This window comes from Carlito syrichta, unplaced genomic scaffold (genome assembly GCF_000164805.1).
Source record: "Carlito syrichta isolate Samal-C Ts95f unplaced genomic scaffold, Tarsius_syrichta-2.0.1 Scaffold312739, whole genome shotgun sequence".
NCBI classification, from domain to species: domain Eukaryota; kingdom Metazoa; phylum Chordata; class Mammalia; order Primates; family Tarsiidae; genus Carlito; species Carlito syrichta.
Genome location: NW_007256835.1, coordinates 1,205,576 through 1,227,627, shown reverse-complemented (window position 1 = coordinate 1,227,627; position 22,052 = coordinate 1,205,576). Strand labels below are relative to the sequence as shown.

At 40.7% G+C, this 22,052-nt stretch overlaps 1 protein-coding gene across 1 annotated transcript in view; it reads left to right on the top strand.

Annotated features, from left to right (window-relative positions):
- TANGO6 (transport and golgi organization 6 homolog) overlaps nt 1-22,052 on the top strand; it is a 237,730-nt gene that overhangs the window by 127,787 nt on the left and 87,891 nt on the right. The window contains exon 15 of the mRNA XM_008070045.2: nt 20,161-20,301. Within this exon, the coding sequence (XP_008068236.2) occupies nt 20,161-20,301 (141 nt within the window). The remainder of the gene's footprint in view (nt 1-20,160; nt 20,302-22,052) is intronic.

Sequence of the window (22,052 nt, the reverse complement as noted above, 5' to 3'; positions counted from 1 at the left end):
AAGATGAACTATGGACTAGCTTTTTCACTATTTTCACTTTTCACGAGTGCCCTGGAGGCAGAGAGAAATGGCAGTAAGTAATATAGTAGTATTTATTGTTGACTGTGTCCCAGTCACAGCAACTCTGCAGCTTTGAAATTATTATTCCCATTTTACACATGAGAGAACTGAGGCTCAAAGAGGTTAAGTAATTGACCCAAAATAACACAGATACTAAGTGACAGTATCAAGATTTCAGTTTAAATTTCTCTGACTCTGAAGACTATGCTCTTACCACAGGGAAAAATATTAAATCATAGTGCCCACCTTGTTCCTGTTCTCAAGGTAAAGGGCTGAGTTTCCTAATGGTCTCAGGTATTAGGAGAACCAGTCTTGCCTATGGAAAATAGTTTCACTACAAGTCAACCCTTTATATAACTTGATAACATGCTGACCTCATACTTGATTTTTGTTTTGTTTTGTTTTACTTATTTGGCAATGTGTGAAGTGTTAATTTTTAAGCAATCTCTTTGTATATCTTTGAAACTCATCTTCCACTGTGGATTGAGTGTATGTTACCTCACTTACTTCCCACCCTTCTTCCTGCTGATGGTTATTAGTGTTTCAGCACTAAGGATATTGGGATTTTTTTAGGACCATCAGGAAAGAGGTTTCAGAAATCAATCCTGGGAATTATGCAGTTTACCAAGAGTGTGAGTTAGGTAAAAATGTAGTTTTCTGTATAGAACTTTTGAGATTTGTGATATTTCTGATGGCAATAAATAACATCTAAAAATAACTTACTTAAAAATAATACAAATTATGAAGAGAAATTAGAACCTTCATATATTGCTGGTATAAACATAAAATGGTGCAATTGCTTTTGAAAAACAGTCTGATCATTCTCAAAACATTAAACATACGTTATCATATGACCTATCAGTTCCACTACTAGGTGTACACCCAAGAGAAATGAAAACATATGACCACACAAAAACTTATATATCAGCATTATACACAATAGCCAAAAAGTAGAAACAAGCTAACTATGTGTTACCTGATGAATGGATAAATAGAATCCGGTATATCTGTACAATGGAATATTACTTAGCAAGAAAAAGGAATGAAGTACTGGTTTATACTACAACATGGATGACCCTTAGAAATGTGGTAAGTTGCCGAGCTCGGTGGCTCAGCCTGTAATCCCGCACTTTGGGAGGCTGAGGTGAGTGAATTGCCTGAGCCTGCGGGTTCGAGACCCGCCCGGGCAACTTGGCGAGACCTCATCTCTACAATAAAATAAAAAAATCAGCTGGGCATGGTAGTGCATGCTTGTAATTCTGGCTACTCAAAAGGCTGAGGCGGAAGGATTGCCGGAGCCCAGCAGGCTGAGGCTGCAGTGGTCGGGAGTGGCCACTGCACTCCAGTCTGGGCAACAGAGTGAGACTCCAACTCAAAAAAAAAAAGAGATGTGGTAAGTGCCAGAAGCCAAATACAAAAGGCCATATATTATATGATTCCATTGATATGAAATGTCCAGAATAGGTAAATTTATAGATACAAAATGTAGAGTAATAGTTGCTGGAGGGATGAATGGGGGATGGAGAAATGGGGAATGATTGGTAATGGATATGAGGTTTCTTTTTTAGGAGATGAAATTTTTTGGAATTAGATAGTGATGATCATTGTACAACCTTGTAAATATACTAAAAGTAACTGAATTACGCACTTTAAAAAAATAAAAAATAAATTTAAAAAATTCAGTGCAGTAGTTTTCATGGAGCTCTTAGGACTATGAAAGATGGATGGGCACGATTTAGACATGTAGAAGTGGGGTAAGGCCGAAGGAAAAGTAGCTTGAAGATATCCAAGAGTGGGGCAAATATAAAGGAGGGCCAGCAGTGCCAGTTGTCAGTGGAACATAGTGGGTGTGAAGGTGAGGATGCGATCGGGCTGGAGTGTGGAAGCCGTTGGAATGCCAGGTCAAGGCATCTGGGTTTTTTGTGTGTGAGCTGGAAGGAGCTTTCATTGTTGCAAGTCCAGCAGTAATGTCTTGGTGATGGGCTTCCTGAATTTGAAAGTATCATGCTTGTTGTTGGTTATTGTTTGTATTTCTTTTGCACTTATTTTCATTCATGTATTAAGCAATACCCATATACCAGATATGACTTACATTATTTCATTTACTTCCCATCTCAACCCTGTGAGAGTCAATATCTTCGTCTCTCGTTTTTCATACAAAGAAATCAAGACTCAGAGGTTGTTACTTGGCCAACCAGTAAGTGATGCAAGCTGGATTCAACCCCAGAACCAAGGCCCTTATACCTCTCTATACTTCCCTCTTTTCGCCATTTCATTTTCTCACCTTTCTCAAAACACCATGGCCTCTGCTCTTGCAGACAGTAAAATTAAGCCATGGAACCACTGAATTTTGACATTTTTAGTGAAACAATTAAATACTTCTTAATTTTATGGTTTCCAGGCTCATTTCAAATCCTTCCTCTCCTATCCATGTAGACTAGCTGTCACAAAGGCAAAACTCACAACCAAAGAGGCAATTGAGATACCTGGAGCAAAGAAGGAGTTGCTTACATCTCCACTTTACAAACTCTTAGGAATTTATAAGTACCTTCCCTGCAGAACAGTTATTTAAATTTTCCCTGGAGCCTACCTTTAGTGAAGTTGAAATTTGAAGGCAAGTTAAGGAGGACATAGTATTGAGAGAGTTCTCCTATTTAGACCTGTCTTTAAGTACAGGATTCCGTACTCGGCCAAGGAGTCCATCCATCTGGAGCACCCTTCAGATATCAGCTGGAGGGGAACCCTGCTTTTGCTTTTCCTTCCCAAACTGAAGAGCAAGCAGCCTACATTAACCTTCATTTCAAATACAAATTTAAATTCCTAATCTCACCAGTTGTGATTAAGATGATCCTTGAAGCTGTTCACACACTTAACAAGCTCAATTATATTTTTTATTAACCCTGACATAGTTCCTTTTGTTGCTGAATCATAAGTTTAACATTTTTTAACTGAATGAAGCATCAGTTTCCTGCTCTCTGGTCATGTTGAAATCTTGGCAGTGGTGGAAAAGTACACTTAAATATCTGTACAATTTTGCCAACTCATTTTTAGACTTTTACATTAGACTTTTATACTTGGTTTTGCTTCCTAACCTTCTGGCATCTCTGCTGTCCCTCAGGAGGCTTGAAGGTTGGAAACGAATTGAGTCTCAGAGAATGAAATCACAGACATTAAGCTACCAAAGACCTAAATAGGTCATCTCTGTCCACCTGCAGGGGCATAACTGCTAAGGTGTTCTTTCTTGAAGGTTGTTTTAGAAGCACTTTTGCACTTTGTGTCCAACTTTTCGGTTCTATTACTGATAACCTGAATTTAGAGAGTGACAAAAAGAACTATAAAATAATAACTTTGGTTCTTGTCTTTTTTTTTCTTAATAGTTTAAAATGTTTATTCATTCAGCAAATATTTATTGAACACTACTATGTTGGAAGGCACTGTGCAAGGTGCATTGCTGGGAAAAAGTCATACCTGCCTTCATGGAGTTTACAGTTGGAGGAGGACAAATAATAATCAAATAATCATACAAACAAATGTAAAATGTGACTTTGACAGGTGCTCTGAGGAAGAGGAACATGATGCTACAGAGCCTGTTTTAGGGACATTTTACCTGACAGAGGGTAAGAAGGAAGTGACCCATCAGCTGAGATCTGATAGATAATTAGGAATTAACCTTGTAAAGAAGGAAAGGAAGAGTGCCCCAGACTGCAGAACAACAAAGCAGCAGGACTGTGACAGGGAGGAGCAAGGGACAGGAGCGAACTGCATTAACGTCTGTGCTCTCCAGACCCTTAGGATCAGGAAGAAGTGGGTGGGTGAGTGAGCTTGGAGCACCACACAGCCCACTCTAACCAGATGGCTCTTATCTCTTTTGTTGAGCCTCCCTAGCTAGTTCATGTAAAAACAAGACTCTGCTACTTAAAAAAAAAAAAAGATTTAGAAAATAACTATCTTAGGTCATCTACCTGCCTAGCAAGGACTTTTTATACCATGTCATGTATCAGGTGAGACACACACCCTTCCTCACCACTCACAGAGAATCCAGTCTCTCATTAAGCTTATTTTCATGAAGTGCAATGAGAATGCTTGGATATCTGTACAAATCTCTGAACTCAGTTGTCCGACACACAGCCCTTAATTGTTATGAAAAAATTCTACTTGCAGATGAAAAAGGCAAAACCATATAGAGTTATTTTAGGCCAATGGTTTTTAAGTAATTTTTTGTAGCAGTGGAATCCATTTTCAAATGAGATCTAACATAAAGGTGATTTTTATTTTCTTCTTTGTGCCTTTTCTCTTATATATTTCACATTTTCTAGTAGAACCTGTATTGCTTTTATAATAAGAAAAGAATGTTTCTTAAAACTACATGGCTGTTTAGAGAAACTGAATTGTTTCATTATAACAAGGTTAAGGGAATAGTATAGATTGAGACAGATGGTCCCCTCAGTTGTAGTACCCCCTGTTGACCTCTTCGCAACTAGGGATTTCTAAAGCACAGAGTGACCATGGATTTTTCACTGTGCAATTACATGATGACAGCAGAAATCTTACTGACAAACAGATGTTTTTCCCAAGTGGAGCTTTTCTTAATGAAATGGTTGCTTAGAAACCAGACCATAATAATAATAATTTCTCTATATTTAGTTTGTAAAGTGATTCAGTTTGCAAAATTACTAAGTCAGAGAATACTAATTAGATAAAATCGAACATATCTATTATTTATTGACTTGCCATTCAGCAACCAAATGGTTAAATTAGCAGCAAAATTTCACCCAGGATGTGTCTATCCAGATCCTATTCATAACAGGGAACATGCAAGAAAATGACAACTCACAGAGCCACCCTGCTTTACTCTTAACTGTATCTCTGCAGTGGCACAGTGGTGTTTGATCTTTCACCGGCATGTATAGAAGCTGTTACATGTCACACTTATTAGGCTGCTGAGAGGATCAACTGGGTCACTGGGTCAAAAATTGTATGTGAAAATGTGAAAATAAATTCAGTTCAGATTAAACTCAGTGTGACAACTATGTACAGGAAGGACTCACGAGTGAAGATACTAGTTTAGGGTGACAGAATTTATAAATGGTAAATCTGATATGCTAACTAGTGCTAACAAAAAGAAAACTAACATGCACTGTATTTGTCAGGCGAATTAAAAAATTAAATCTCAAATTCAAACTCTACATATTCTAGAAGAAAATAGATCTCTGTCTTCCACTTCCAGTAATGATGAGATAGATCAGCTGAAAACAACTATCATATAGGGTAACATATTTAACAGATTTGTATTATTGGAATTCTGAAAATATCAAGCAGGGAATTAGAGTTTAAAATGTTTCTACACTGGTAGTGACTATGGGAGTCTTGCAGAAACAAAGCATATGTCCTATGGAAGAAGGCACCTTCATCCTAGATCCTGCAGAATCCTTGTTGTCATTTTTAATTTTTACTTTAATTTTTTAATAATTAAAAATATTTTATTGTGGCTTTATATACGTATGTATATATGTATACTCATATATAACATAAAATTGGCTATTTTAACCACTTTAAAAGGTGCAATTCAGCATCATTAATTAAATCCATAATGTTAGCTGGGCTTGGTGGCTCAACCTGTAATCCCAGCACTTTGGGAGGATGAGGTGAGTGGATTGTCTGAGCCCTCGGGTTCGAGACCCGCTTGGGCAACTTGGCAAGACCTCATCTCCACAATAAATCAAAAAATTAGCTGGGCATGGTAGTGCGCACCTGTAGTTCCAGTTACTTGGAAGGCTGAGGTGGAAGGATCGCCAGAGCCCAGCAGGTCGAGGCTGCGGTAGCTGGGAGCGTGCCACTGCATTCCAGTCTGGGTGACAGATTGAGACTCCAACTCAAAAAAAAAAAAATCCATAATGTTTTACAACCATTATCACTGTTTCTAAAACTTTTTCGTCACTCCAAAATGAAGTTCTGAAACCATTAAGCAATATCTCCCTATTTCTCCCCTTTCTCATAGTAATTATTTAAGGCTAATAACTAGTACATAGTCACAAAATAACCAAGCACAAGAAACTAGGTGTTGGAATTGTTACATACAAATTATGATGTAATCATACTGCTGTATTTAAAGAGATATAAGACAAGCTTGAAAATATCAGGGAATAGAAAACAACAAAAATGATTTGTTTTAATTTAAAATTTTTTTTAAATTAAAAATAAAGTAGAGATGAGATCTTGCTTTGTTGCCCAGGCTGGTCTCGAATTCCTGGACTCAAGCAGTCCTCTCACCTTAGCCTCCCAAAGGGATTACAGGCATCAGCCACTGTGTCCGGCCAGATCTAATAGATTTGAAAACCAAATGGAGCATCTAAAAATAAAAAGTAGAATAACTAAAATTAAAAACTCACTGGATGAGTTTTGCAGCAGACACAGATGAAGAGAGAATTAATGAACCAGAAAGTAGAAAAGATGAAATTACTATAGAGAATGCAGCATAGAGGGACCATATTTAGTCTCTGGATGAATACATCAGAAAGGAAAGATGAATAGATTTGATTTAAAATTTTAAAATTCATTTATTATAAAAACAACTTAACCTTAATTGAAATGCAAGCAAAGGCATATAGAATGGTATAATGGACATTAGAAATGCAGAGTGGAGAGGTTGGCTGGGGGTTAGGGATGAAAAATTACCATTTGGGTACAATGTGTACCAATTGGGCTGGTGGGTACAACTTAAAACCCAGACTTCTTCACCACTATACAATTTATCCATGTAACCAAAACTACTTGTACCTCTAAAGCTATCAAAAAATATATATTTTTAAGTGAAGCGAAATTAAAGAAGAAAGATTTTTCAGGCTGCGCAGAGTGGCTCATGCTTATTATAATCCCAGCACTTTTGGAGGCTGAGGCAGGAGAATTGCTTGAGCCTAGGAGTTTGAGACCAGCCTGCGCAACACAGCTAAACCTTGTCTCCAGAAAAAATAAAAAAGTGAGCCAGGGGTGGTGACACATACCTGTAGTCCCGGTTACTCAGGAGCTGAGATGGAAGGATGGCCTGAGCCTAGGAGATAGCAGCTGTGGTAAGCTGTGATCATGCCACTGCGTTCCAAACGAGATGATAGAATGAGACCCTGACTCCTCCAAGGAAGGAAGGGAGAGAGGGAGGGAGGACGGAAGAAAAAGAACAGCAAAGACAAAAGATTTTCAACAGGAAAGACAAGCATAAATCTATGGAGACAGAAAATAAATCCATTTATGCCTAGGGCTGGGGTGTTTGGGCACAAAAAGGAAAGTGACTGCTATTGGGTGGGAGGTTTTTTTTTTTTTTTGAGTTGGAGTCTCACTCTGTCACCCAGGCTGGAGGGCAGTGGCACACTCAGGGCCACCGCAGCCTCCACCTGCTGGGCTCAGGTGAGCCTTCCACCTCAGCATTCCAAGTACCTGGAGCTACAGGCATGTGTCACCATGCCTAGCTAATTATTTATTTACTTATTGTAGAGATGAAGTCGATCTGCTAGGGCTGGTCTTGAACCTGTAGGTTCAAGTAATCCTCTCACCTCGGCCTCCCAAAGTGCTGGGATTACAGGCGTGAGCCACCGCACCCGGCCTAGGGAGGTTTTTTTTTTTAAGTGATGAAAATTTTCTGGAATTAGATAGTGGTAATGGTTGCACAACTTTGTGAATATAAAAACCACTGAATTATAAATATTCAAAGGGTGAATTTTGAAGCATGTTAATTATATCTCAGTAAACCTGTTTCTTTTTAAAGGACAAGTAGTCAATGCCTTTAATGCCATAAAGAACTTATAGAGATTAATAAGAAAAATATCTAGTACATAAATGGATAAAAAACATAAATAGACAATTTGTAGCAGAAGAATTCATCCTAATAATCAAATTTTGAGAAAGAATTCAACATTTTTAATGAGCAAAGAAATGCAGATTAAAATAACAATAAAATACAATTTTGGATGCCAATTTTAAAAACAAAATAATGTACTTTATTATTATTTTTTACAAGTTCAAAATATTTATTTATTTTTAAAATAAAACTTACAAAAATGAAAATAGGCAATAACCAGAATGCCAGTAACAACCTAGCAGCAGTACCGACCCCTGAGGTACAGGCCATAGTGGGCAACCTACCGGCACTGGGACAGATCCCAGGCTACAAAACAGTTTCAGTGTTCTGCTCCAATAATGAGCGAGTCCACCCAGGCCTGGCAGTTCTCCAGACCTGTTGCTTCTTCCTGTGCTTCCTGGAACAGAAAGAGCTCTTTGGTCCTGCCTCATCTATTACTCTGATCCTCAAGGAAGCCGTGAGCTCAAATAGAATTTAAATGACTAACTTAAAGATTTTAGCTGGGCTCAGAGGTGAGTGGATTGCCTGAGCCCACAGGTTCAAGACCCTCCTGGGCACTTGGCGAGACCTCATCTCTACAATAAATCAAAAAAATTAGCCGGGTGTGGTAGCACGCGCCTGTAGTTCCAGCTACTTGGAAGGCTGAGGCAGAAGGCTTGCCGGAGCCCAGCAGGTCAAGGCTGCAGTGGCCGGAAGCGGCCACTGCACTCCAGTCTGGGCAACAGAGTGAGACTCCAACTCACAAAAAAAAAAAATTGTTTTAAAATTAGTTTATCCAATGCTAGCCAAATGTAGTGAAGTAGGCATACTTTTATACTCTTGGTTAAAAAAAAAATTAATTGAAATATTCTTGGAATGCAGCTTTGAAAATGTTTGTATCCTTGGGGCCAGTTTTTTCTCTTTGAGAATCTACCCTGAGTATAAATGAGAGGTGCCTTCTATAGTAGTTCCATATAAGAAAGCCTATGAAATCTTTTCCATACTGACTATGCAAATGGCTCTTGGTCCCGGGGGTACTCTCAGTTGAAGAACTTTAGTGCTTTTGCAACATAGCTCACTTGTTGAACTCCAGGAGGCCCCACCTAATCCCACACTCTTTTTATTTCTTTATCCCTATGTCATCATTAAATCCAGAACATGCAGTATTAACCACACTGTCTTATAATCTTTGGCTAATTTGTCTCCTCTCTCTAGACAGGTATTGTCCTAATTATATTTGTATCATCTAGTAACAATACCTGGCACATAGTAGGTACTCTATAAATATGTGAATAGAAGAAATTTTTCCCATTGCCTTTATTCTAAAGCTGTTTCTTACACTTTATGATTTATGCCAAAGCGTAGATTATTTCTATATATTCTGACATAACTGTTTTAGTTCTTTTGGGTTTTTTTGTTTGTTTATGAGACAAGATTTACTGCGTTGCCCAGGCTGGTCTTGAACTCCTGGGCCCAAGCAGTCCTCCCGCCTTGGCCTCCCAAAGTGCTGAAATTACAGGCATGAGTCACCACACTCAACCTGTTTTAGTTTTTAAAAATTAACCTTCCCCCCTCTTAAGAACTGAAGTAGGCCGGGCTCGGTGGCTCAGCCTGTAATCCCGCGCTTTGGGAGGCCAAGGTGAGTGAATTGCGAGTCTGGGAGTTCGAGACCCACCAGGGCAACTTGGCGAGACCTCATCTCTACAATAAATCAAAAAAATTAGCCGAGTGTGGTAGCGCGCGCCTGTAGTTCCAGCTACTTGGAAGACTGAGGTGGAAGGATGGCCGAAGCCCAGCAAGTCGAGGCTGCGGTGGCCGAGAGTGTGCCACTGCACTCCATTCTGGGCGACAGAGTGAGACTCCACCTCAAAAAAAGAAAAATAACTGAAGTAAGTTGTGAAAGATAACCTTTATATTTCCACCTCAGGTAACAGTATTCTATTAAAGTTTTAAAGATTATCATTGGACCACCTAGATAGATTTCTCCAGTGTAAAAGCCAAGCCAACTGGGGAAATAAGCCTTCTTTATCCCTCCATAAAAAAGCAGACTATTAAAATAAAGCAAAATTGTCCACAATAAAAACGTGTGTGTATATATTTATTCAAATAATGATCCATGAAAGATAAGGTATTAAAATGTTTGCGTTAATTTCAGATGATTTTTTTAAAAAATATTTTTCTTGAGATATAACTTACATACCACACAATTACCCTTTCAAAGTGTATAAGACTACCGGACGCAGTGACTCAGCCTGTAATCCCTACTTTGGGAGGCCGAGGCGAAAGGATTGCCTAAGTCCAGGAGTTCAAGACCAGTCCAGGCAACTTGGTGAGACCTCATCTCTACAGTAAATCACAAAAACTAGCCAGGTGTGGTGACATGGGCCTGTAGTTCCAGCTACTTGGAAGTCTGAGGCAGAAGGGTCACCTAAGCCCAGCAGGTGAAGGCTGTGGTGGCCGTGAGCCACCAACCTAGTACTGCACTCCAACCTAGGCTACAAGAGTGAGACTCCAACCAACTCAAAAAAATAAATAAATAAAGCATATAAGATGATGACTTTTAGTATACCCTCAGAGTTGTGTATCCATCCCTTCTATTAATTTTAGAATATTTTCATTATTCCTACTTTCTTTAACCTTCACTCCTCTGTCTCCCCATATGCCTCACAGGTGATTTTTATTTTACTTTCTTCTTTATATTTTTCTGTAGTGTTTGAATCTTTTGCAGTGACCATGTGTTATTTAGATCATTGGATGGAAGAGCTGCTCTTTTGATTATGGAAGCAAAATTTTTATAGACTTCCCTATTATATAAAATAGATGTCCCATTATAACGCATAGGTTTTTAACCTGAGGGGTTAAAGTCAAATTAATCCCTGTGTGGACTTCTGATTAGGTCTGTTAATTCCCTGAAATTATAGCCAGAGTGTTTATGTGTGTACATACATTTTTCAGAAGAGAGGGGCTCTTTGGGATTTTTATGGCAGCTCTGTTTGGTTTCCGTATGACACTACAGTTGCTGATGTTACGGTTGCTGATTTCACAACGATCACTTTTTCTAAGCCAGTGCTAGCTTGGAGCTCCTATCAAAACACTTGCCTAATCATTTCATCAGGACAATCTGCTAGGCTTAGAAAAGGAAAAAAGATAATTTAGAAAGAGTTTCTATCTTACCTCTGTCTCTGGCTAGTGCTCCTGGCACAGGGCAAGTCTCCTGGCCCACGAAGCTTTTCTCAGGACACTGAAAGATGTGAAAGTTCAGCCCTGTATTGACAGAACTTTAAGCCAGATGACAGCTCCTTTTGGGAGTATGGCTTTCTCTAAACGAGTGAGAACCTGGCATGTCAGTCAGCTTTGCTGATTGTGCAGCTTCTCTTTGAATAGTCTTGAGGTGGAATGCCAATAGAAAAGTTAGGGAAAAAATGAACTCGAGATTCAGGTGGTACTCCTTCTACCAGGACTACCCATCTCAGGGTTTTTGAGAGTTGTAAAGAGTTTTCTTTTCTTACCTAGATTTGGCTAACAGAGCTACTTACTGTTTTCTTGGATATCAAAGCCTGTCTTTTCTTTTTACCAGTAAATGTTTCTTTTGATAGCATAAAGAGCATGTTTACATGCTTTTTCACTCTTTGAAAGCTATATAAAGAAAATTAAACTAATGGCATCTTGCTTCTTTGTCATTGGTGATCTGCTGAACTTGAATTTCTCTGGATGCTTAGGACTGTGATTACTTTCAAAGCGACACTAATTGCTGTTTTATTTCCCTCCCTCCCTCTCTCCCTCTCTCCCTTTCTCCCTTCCTCCCTTCCTTCCACCCTCAGACAGTATTAGGGCAGCTTTGTTTTTATTTCTGTAAATACAACAGAACTCTTGGTCATCATGGTGTTCTTAAGGCACAGTTGTCCTGACCTCTGTTCTCTTACTCCTTCCCCTCTGGAATCATTCACAGGTATTTGATAGAAGCAGCCCTGACAAGGCGGAGTATAAGCTTTTCAGTGCTGTTTTGTATTTTATTTTATTTGGGGAGGATAGTAGAATAAGAGATTTAGGGGGCTTGTAGTAGCCCTTAAAGATGTCATGGAGTGGAGGTGTTTAAGAGTTACTGGTTAAGCCGGGCTCGGTGGCTCAGCCTGTAATCCCGTGCCTTTGGGAGGCTGAGGTGAGTGGATTGCCTGAGCCCGCGGGTTCGAGACCTGCCTGGGCAGCGAGACCTCATCTCTACAATAAATCAAAAAATCAGCCGGGCGTGGTAGCGCATGCCTGTAATTCCAGCTACTTGGAAGGCTGAGGCGGAAGGATCGCCGGAGCCCAGCAGGTCGAGGTTGCGGTGGCCGGGAGCAGCCACTGCACTCCAGTCTGGGCGACAGAGTGAGACTCCAACTCAAAAAAAAAAAAAAGAGTTACTGGTTAAAAAACTGAAACTCATTAAAATCCAAGTCCTCCATTTCCTGTTGTGTGACTTTTCTGTCATCCTAATGTTGGCAGCACTTCAAATTAGAATCATTTGGGACTGTCATTAACATCACTACCTCCTTTTCCACGTACTAAATAAAGATATCAACTAGGAACAAAGCTGTGCCTGTGAAGCCCACTAGACTGTTTGTATGGGATGCAGAGGGTCTCTCCTCATGCTAACTTTGGAATCCATCAAAAAGGACATCTTATGGAGTGAGGCTGATCTTATATACTTGAAAATGTAAGGTTTGCTATCTTTAGGGTTAGAATTTGTAAAGCTAGTACTATTCCATAAGTTATTTTCTCCTAGGCACTGCTGCCAGGTGGACTGTGGTCCTCAACTCTGTTTCTCAACTTCTTCAAGGGATGATAATAGTATCCACTTTAAAGGATTGTTGGGAGTATTAAATGGATGAATGCATGTAAAGTGATTAGGACAGTGCCTGGCATATTAAAAACACTCAATGTTAATGTCTTTGCTGTTGTTATGTTTTTTTGTATTAATAACATTTCATGACTTAAATGGCTTCCAGTAAATATGGCTGTCAGTAATAAAATTATTCACGTGTTTTTTTCCCTTCCAAAATGGGAAGTAGAAAACAATTTAAGTAAATATATTGGCATTATCTTAGTGTTCAAATATCTTATCTAGATCTTAATTTAAAGAGATAGACACTAGGTATGGCCCTTATAAATCTCCAGCTTTTAACCTTCAGAACTCATTAGTCAAACCCTGTTTTTTCCCCAGGCCTGAGTAATACTCACTCATCCTGAATCTTTATAAATTTGTTGGGGCTTGTTGACGGTTAACACAACTTAGGAGCTTTAGAGAAACTAAGCATCAAATTGGCATGCTAGACATTATCATTTAGTCTAATTACAAAGACAGCCCAGCTATTCAGTTGAATTCCTCATGCTTCCTTGATTTAATAACCAACTTCCCCAGTTTGTGCAGTTTCCTGGATTCTTAGAGCCGAAATTATTGTTAGTTTCCATCATAATAAGAGGTCTCAAATGTAGCAACTGAAGCATCCTGCTAAAGGGTGGTATTTCCTCCTCTTCAGAGTTCTTCCTTTCTTATCTTTGTGACTTAGAGCTTCAAGAGAGGACAATCCCAGATGTGATTATACTTTGTTAATCAGAAGGAAAATTTCTTTGTGCCTGACCACTCACTTTTCTTCACTATCACTCATTGTTCTCTCAAACTAGAGCTTCCTCTACAAATTACTATACATCTTACCTTCTTCTTTCAATGAACTTCTTTTCTTTAATGACTTTGAACATAGTTTTTCAAGTCGGAAAGTTTGTTCTTTGTCCAACTTCTTACCCCTCAGTTCCAATCCCCAAAGATCATCACTTTTACACCTCCTGCTTTTTACAATAGTTTCTTCTAGTAATTACCTCCCTGTTTCTAAATAAAGTGCTTACACAGACATCTCTTGATACAAATTTTGGACATAATTTATTTATTTTCTGTGTGTTAGATGTGGGCTTAGTGCATATAGACAAGTACACATATGCTCAAACTACGTCTCTTCCTGCTATTTCCCGTCACAATTTTTGACTAAATCATTGGTCTGTGTTTACTGCTGATTATGTGGATGTTATTCATTGCTGAGCCTAGTGCAACGGTCAGTCTTCTTTGTATAATTGCTTAGTTTTCTATGTGCTTATTGCTAAGTTTTTCCAAATGATCCAACAGCTCTGTCAAACACTATCATTATTTTGTTCCAGCTTTTTTCTGCTTACTCAGACCTTCAACCTTTGACACCTGTCCCATTCTCTTTTTCCTTGGTGTGACTTTATATCTTTTTTATACCATAACTGTCACTTTAGTGGAGTTTTAGGAGAAAGAGGATACAGATGTTTATGATCATTTTAAAACTGGATACATTATCCATGTCTGCTTGCATCTTTTAGGATAAATTTCTAGAATAGAATTTTTGGCTTACTATAGAATTTAGATTTTTAAAATTTTTTTTTGAGTTGGAGTCTCACTCTGTCACCCAGACTGAAGTGCAGTGGCCACTCCCAGCCACCGCAGCCTCGACCTGCTGGGCTCCGGCGATCCTTCCACCTCAGCCTTCTGAGTAGCCGGAATTACAGGCACGCGCTACCATGCCTGGTTGATTTTTTATTTATTGTAGAGATGAGGTCTCGCCAAGTTGCCCTGGCAGGTCTCGAACCCATGGGCTCAGGCAATCCACTCACCTCAGCCTCCCAAAGGTGCGGGATTACAGGCTGAGCCACCGAGCCTGGCAGAATTTAGATTTTTTAAATGTAATATAACATTTTCTTACAAATACAAGACATTCTCTGAAACATAAAATACTTGATTTAATTTCTCCACTCAAATCGCAGATAACAAGTCGTCTTCCCTCTTTCCATTCTCACCTTTCAGGGGCAACCAAAACATATTTTTATTTATTTATTTATTTATTTTGAGTTGAAGTCTCATTTCGTTGCCCAGGCTAGAGTGCAGTGACACACTTCCAGCCACCCCAGCGTCGACCTGCTGGGTTCCAGCAATCCTTCCACCTCAGCCTTCCCATTAGCCGGAACTACAGGCGCGCACTACCACGTCTGGCTAATTTTTGATTTATTGTAGAGACAAGGTTGCCAAATTGCCCAGGTGGATCTCCACTTGCCTGGGCCTCCCAAAGTGCTAGGATTATAGGCTGAGCACCGAGCCCAGCCCAAAACATATTTAGATACAAAAGGAAACGGATACTTTGCCTAGTGGATTTCCCTTTGTGATTTAAGATGTGCTGTTATTTTTTGTCTTTTTCTTCTAAAAACCTAAAAAGTCAGATGTGAAATTTTTTATAGTTTTGCTTTGTGTCTATTATTTTGGAGTTGGGAGTCTCACCCTGTTGCCCAGGCTGGACGGAGTGCAGTGGCACTATCATAGCTCATTGCAGTCCCATACTCCTGGGCTCAAGGGATCCTCCTGTCTCCGCCTCCCCAAGTATCTGGGATTACAGGCACATATCACCACACCCAGCTAATTTTTAAGTTGTTTGTAGAGACAAGGTTTTGTAGTGTTGTCTAGGCTGGTCTCGAACTCCTGGGCTCAGGCAATTCTCCTGCCTTGGCCTCCCAAAGTGCTGGAATTACAGGCATGAGCCACTGTGCCCAGCCTATAGCTTTTTAATAACAACTTTTGAGATATAGCTCACATACCATACAATTTATCCATTTAAAGTGAACAATTTAGTGGTTTTTAGTTTACATGCAGAGTATGTAGAATGATTTTATCACCCTAGAAAGAACACTTATGTTTATTAGCAGTCACTCCCTGTTTCCCACAACTCCCACAGCTCTAGGTAACCATTATATCCTCTTTCTCTATGTATAGATTTGCCTATTCTGGACATTTTATATAAATGAATTTATACAATGTATGGGGTTTTGTGTTTCTTACAGTTTTGTTGACCGAAATACCTGGGAGTTTCCAGTGAGTAGGTGGTTTTCCAGGTTGGTGAGGGTATTTTGGGAAGTTGTTATCTGCCTAGGAAAAATTAGGCAGTTTCGTGTTGAAGTGGGGATGGCTTTAGTAGGTTCCTGGGACAGAGCCAGTGAGCAATGACATTTAGAACAGACTGTCTTTGCTGTGATGCAAGAACACTATGGAAAGGGAGATGACACCTACACTACTTTCACTGCCGAAGGTCTGCAAGATCACTGAGTAGCAGGCTGAGGGATCATCTTGAAGTCAACATCGCTTTGATCAAAATATTTTTATGATTTTTTTTTTTTTTTTTTTTTTGAGTTGGAGTCTCACTCTGTCACCCAGACTGGAGTGCAGTGGCCGCTTCCCGGCCACCGCAGCCTCGACCTGCTGGGCTCCGGCAATCCTTCCGCCTCAGCCTTCCAAGAAGCCGGAATTACAGACATGCGCTACCACGTCCGGCTGATTTTTTGATTTATTGTAGAGATGAAGTCTTGCTGCCCAGGCAGGTCTGGAACCCACGGGCTCAGGCAATCCACTCACCTCAGCCTCCCAAAGGCGCGGGATTACAGGCTGAGCCACCGAGCCCGGCTTAATTATATTTTTTCAGTTGAATTAATTCACCTTTGTCCTCTGCTTTGCCTCAAAACAAAGGTCACAATGCTTTTATGAATTCTTGCCAGTTTGGGTTCACTCTTACCTTGTCTGTATCTTAGCTGTTGCACTACATCTTGCAATGCATAGTCATTTCCTATGATCAGAACAGAAAGAGGTATACCTCACATGGTCATTTGTTTCTTATTGCCAAAGGGGTTGACATATCATGTTTCCTTGAAGCCTGGGGCTGGCCCAGAAGTTACCCCATTTTTCAAATCACAGAGGAATTGTCAAGTGTGAGGGGCCAAGGGTCATGTGAAGGTTATGGCTATGCTTCCTCAGTGTGTCCAAGTTCAGAAAACTTTACAAGTAAACAAAAACAGCCATACAAAATCTCATCCTTTTAATTTTTATACAATCTTAATCATCATATATGATTCTTTTCACTGCTTAGTGAGTAAGGAGGGAGCTGCCTTTATCCTCCAGGGGTTTATAAACTCATAGGTGGAAGCTGTATCCTAGAAGGTGAAACTCAAGCAGTCAGCCAGCCACTTGGCAGCAGTCTATGGAGCAGGCCAGCAGGAAGATAAACAATTGCTATTATACCTGGAACTGTGGGAAGCAAGGAAACTGTGCTTTGCTGTTGGCAACCTTTTTATGGAAAGGTTGGGGGAACTTAAAGCTCCCTGGTAGAATTTAAAGTTTGGCATTATAGAAAAAGCAAATGTATGTGTGAAAAAAATTTAATCTGAAAAAGGGTATGTTAGGATTCCTTTGGTTGAAAAAAAACTGGCATAAACACAAAAGGGTATTTATTGGCTTATGTATCCAGAAAGCCTACTGGGTAGAAGTACAGCTGGATCCAGGAGCTCAAAGGATACCATCAGGTCTCTTCCTTTCTTTCCCCCTCTCTTTGCTTAACTCGCTTCTGTGCTGGTGCCATTCTTGAGTGGGCTTTCTCCACAGGGTGGCTACTAGCAGCTCCGGGTTTATATCTTCAATGGAGGTGGGGGAAATTATCTTCCCAGTAGTTTCAATGTGGATTCCAGGATTGAGTCTTATTGCCCATTCCTGAATCAGTCATCAGTCATTGTGGTGGAATGGGATGGAAAGTCCTACTTGGCCAGCCTGGAATATAAGAAAGTAGGTAGTCTGATCAAACCACATAGACTGAGAGTGGGGAAGGGATATTTCACCAAAGGTACACCAGGGTTTTACCCTAAGACAGTAGAGGCTGTGTACCTGCAGGGAGGGAGGTAGGAGCTCATTTTGCCAGGATAATATATTCACAAAAGTAAACAACTGTTCTCTGCTAAAGACTAATGGGAGAAAATAGGAATAAACAACAACAGGAGGGCCTCTAGTGATAGATGGGTTTCTGAAAAGTTAGATATAGATCAAAGTTTTCTAAAGCAAACCCAGTTTCTCACTGTCTTTCATTATAAAGTCATGACTATATTCCTAAAAGGAAACATTTACTAGATTTCTAAGTTGGGAACTTCTGATTTTAAAAAAGTGGTTGTGATGGCTGCAGATCTAGAATAGATATGAGGTCTTGTAATAGATCAGTGAGACAATGCCTGCCAGAATTGCAGTTATCATCTCCCAATTCAGGAACTCTTATAGAACTTGGAGGCTATTTTCTTTCTCTCTCTCAGTAGCCAATTCATTTACCCTTTTCTTGAGCCACAGACATTTTTTTCTATGCTAGAATGTTCCCTAACTCCACCTTGGACTTCCAAGAACTTTTCCATCATTTTACATAATAGAGCAAAGTGCAACTACAATGTCACATTTTGCCAACAAGGATCTGCTACAGCCTGAATCTCCCTTAAGAGCAGAGCTTCTGCTTGTATAAAATCAGAACCCACATACAGGGAGGCATGGCATAAGACCACATGCAGACACCTCCCAGGCTCTTTGGAAGCAAAGAAAAGATTTGGGTGGGGAGAGCAGAAAAAGAGGATGGGCAGACAGGTGCAGCCCTCAGCAGGTGCTCTGCCTTCATGGCTCACCAGAAGTGGTGGATAAGGAACCCCATGGGGAGAGCATGTACATGGTTTATAAGAGAATGGAAGCACATCCTATAACATAGAAAACCATATGTAGACTTTGCCTGCAAAGTTATCAGTTTAATCACAATAGTAAACTCAGATGAAAAATAAAGATTTCTTAAGCATTTATATTACTCCCTCCCCAGCCTCCCTTTCTTAATTCTTGAAATTTGTATCAAGACTATGTCTTTGAACCCTTTTCACTCATCCAGCCATCCATTCCTTCATTCATTTAACAAATTGTTACTGAGCACCTGCTGTGTGCTGGCACTCTTCTCAGCATTGGGGATACAGTAGGGAACGAAACAAAAACCTTGACTCTGTAGGGTTCACATTCCAAGGAGGAAAGCAGCCAATCAATAAGGAAATACACAACATGTCAGGTAATATTAATGCTAAGCACCAGGGCAAGAGCGATAGAGTGATGGAGAAAGAGGTTGTCGTTTTATATATGATGAATGTGATCCATGAGCAGAGACATGACGAGTATTTGGGAGCAAACCTACCTATAGCAGGAACAGCAGCTGAGGCAGACGGGAAGTGAGGCAAAGACACTGGGCCAGGAGTGCTATTGGAGTGCTTGATCTTTTTGAAAATAGCAAGGAGGTCAGAGTTGCGGGAGGACAGGGAACAAGGGAGAGTGTGGTAAAAGATGAGATCGGAGAGAGAATAAAGGCAGGTTGGGGGCGGAGGCTGCTCATATACTGACAAGGAGAAACTGCTGAGGGGTCTGGGCAGAGGAGCGAAGGGCTTGACTTATGATTTAAACCAGATAGTTCCAGCTGCAATAGGAAAAAAGGGTAGAAGCGGGGAGACCCATTAGGGGATTATTGGAAAAATCCAGACCAGAGATGATGGGTCAATGTGGTTGAGGCAGAGGTGGTGAGTCTCATCCAGGATACATTTGGGAATCCCCTACTTCCTTCTTTTTTCCTTTTTCCTCACTGTTCTTTAGAAATATGTAACCTTTTCCCCTGAATAATAGAATTTTTGGTCATATCTCTCTCTTCCACATGTCCGTGTAAAGCTTGCTTGGTAGGGAGTGGGCTCAGATCATAGCATTTTTGTAGATTACACATTTAGGAGGCACTGGCAAGGAGGAGAAAAGGGGTTAGCGAGTCCTGTGAATGGAAACTCAAAGGCAGGATCTTCCCTGTTTCTGTTGGTCAGGAAACTTAGTGATAAGCTTAGTAATAATCGATCATGCCCAGAATATTTCCCTGTGGAAATCTCGCTCTTGGCTCTCATCATTGGCAGTTTTACAGAGAGAAATTATACTGCAGTGGAGAACTATAGCAAAGACAGGAGGCACTGCTGTGCTTCAGGCTGATATGTTGGCAGGGACAATACTAGTCATTAGACCTGAGAGCCTCAGAATCAGAAGAGTTCCTAGAGGGCATTCCGTCCAGTCCTTTGCTGCTGCTGAGCGAGTTCCTGCCATAATATGCACTCATCTAGCCTCTGCTTCAAGAGTCCTTAATCCATAGACCATAGAATGTCCTATGGGAGTGACCTTAGAAATCATACCAGGCTGGGACTAGACAAATCCAGGAGTCTGAACTCACAGACGCATCTTCTTTCTACTCACTATATTGTCTCCCCAAATAAAGGGCAGTCCTTGTATTACAGAATGAGTTTTAGTTCCTCTGTATTCATCCCATCACAGGATATCTGGGTTTATTTGCATTTCCTTTTCTTTTTGTTTTCTACTCCAGGGGTTGCCCTGCTCTCAGATGTGTACCCTGAGAAAATTTTGCCAGACCTGTTGGCTCAATATGACAGCGGCAAAGACAAGCACACACCAGAGACCAGAATGAAAGTTGGGGAAGTCCTAATGCGAATTGTCAGGGCATTAGGTGAGTTTTCTTGTTCCATTCATCTGGAACAGGGTGGAGGAGGAGTGTGGCTTTAAAACCTGTGTGTGTTCCTAGAGGATTGTTTTGCTAATATGGTGAGGGCAGTTTGGGGGCTAAGATGAACTAGTCCCTGTTTAAGAATTTAGCAAATATCCAGTTGCCCACTGAGAGATTGGTAGCAACAGTGTCCTTTTCTCTTCAACTGCTTAGTCTCCTTCCCCTGGAGCTGTGTTGGGCCTCAGTTTTCAATGGAGCTGGATGAGAAGTTTCCAGCCTGTCCCAGGTTGTCAACATATCTAATCTAATCTAATCTAATTTTCCCTACAAATTCTATAAAGAGGCTATTGTTAGACTCATTTTCCAGATGAGGAAACTAGCTCAGACACCTTCAGAAATGTGTCCAAGACTCATTCAGCTAGTAAGCGGTAGTACTAAGAATTGAACCACCAACTTGAAGAAAGTTGTTCTAGGCTGTACAAGTGGAGAGTAGTAGTTAAGAGATATACTTAAGACTTACACTGCCTGGGTTCAGATCCCAAACTACTTCTTATTGGCTGTGTGATCATGGGAATGTCTCTTGACCTCTGGGTTCCTCAGTGTCCTCATACCTAAAATGAGGATATTAGTAGCATTTACTCATAGGGCTGTTGTAAGGATTAAGTAAGGTAATACTTAGAATAGGGTTTGGCGTATAATAAGAACTCAATAAATTTTTATTTTTGCCTCAGTGAAAAGGCAAAATTAAAAAACAATTTTTTTTTTTTTTGAGTTGAAGTCTCACTCTGTCCCAGACTGGAGTGCAGTGGCCGCTCCCGGCCACCGCAGCCTCGACCTGCTGGGCTCCAGTGATCCTTCCGCCTCAGCCTTCCAAGTAGCCGGAATTACAGGCATGCGCTATTACGCCCAGCTGATTTTTTGATTTATTGTAGAGATGAGGTCTCGCTGCCCAGGCGGGTCTCGAACCCACGGGCTCAGGCAATCCACTCACCTCAGCCTCCCAAAGGCGCAGGATTACAGGCTGAGCCACCGAGCCTGGCTTAAAAAACAATTTTAAAGATATAAAATATGCCACACTTAGTGGCTCACGCCTGTAATCCCAGCACTTTGGGAGGCTAAAGCAGAGGGATTACTCTAGCGAAGGAGTTTGAGACCAGCCTGGGCAACATAGCAAGACCTCGTCTCTACTAAAAAAATTAAAATATTAGCCAGGCATGGTGGTGTGTGCCTATAGTCCCAGCTACTCGGGAGGCTGAGGCAGAAGGATTGCCTGAGCCCCGGCTGCCATGAGTCCATTTGTGCCACTGCACTCCAGCCCGGGTAACAGAGTAAGACCCCCAACTCAAAAAAAAAGAAAATGAAAGGGAAGACGTGTTCTATTGTTTTACTGTTTATTGAGTGCTCATATGGAGCTAGGAGTTGGAGCCCTGCAAAGCAAAGACAAAGAAACAATTGTCCATTCTGAAGACAGAGGTTAAATTAGGATGAACCGATGGCCAGTAAGTACACTTTGGATATTTTTTTTTTTTTGAGTTGGAGTCTCACTCTGTCGCCCAGACTGGAGTACAGTGGCCGCTCCCGGCCACCGCAGCCTCGGCCTGCTGGGCTCCGGCGATCCTTCCGCCTCAGCCTTCCGAGTAGCCGGAATTACAGGCATGCACCACCACGCCCGGCTGATTTTTTGATTTATTGTAGAGATGAGGTCTCGCTGCCCAGGCGGGTCTCGAACCCGCGGGCTCAGGCAATCACTCACG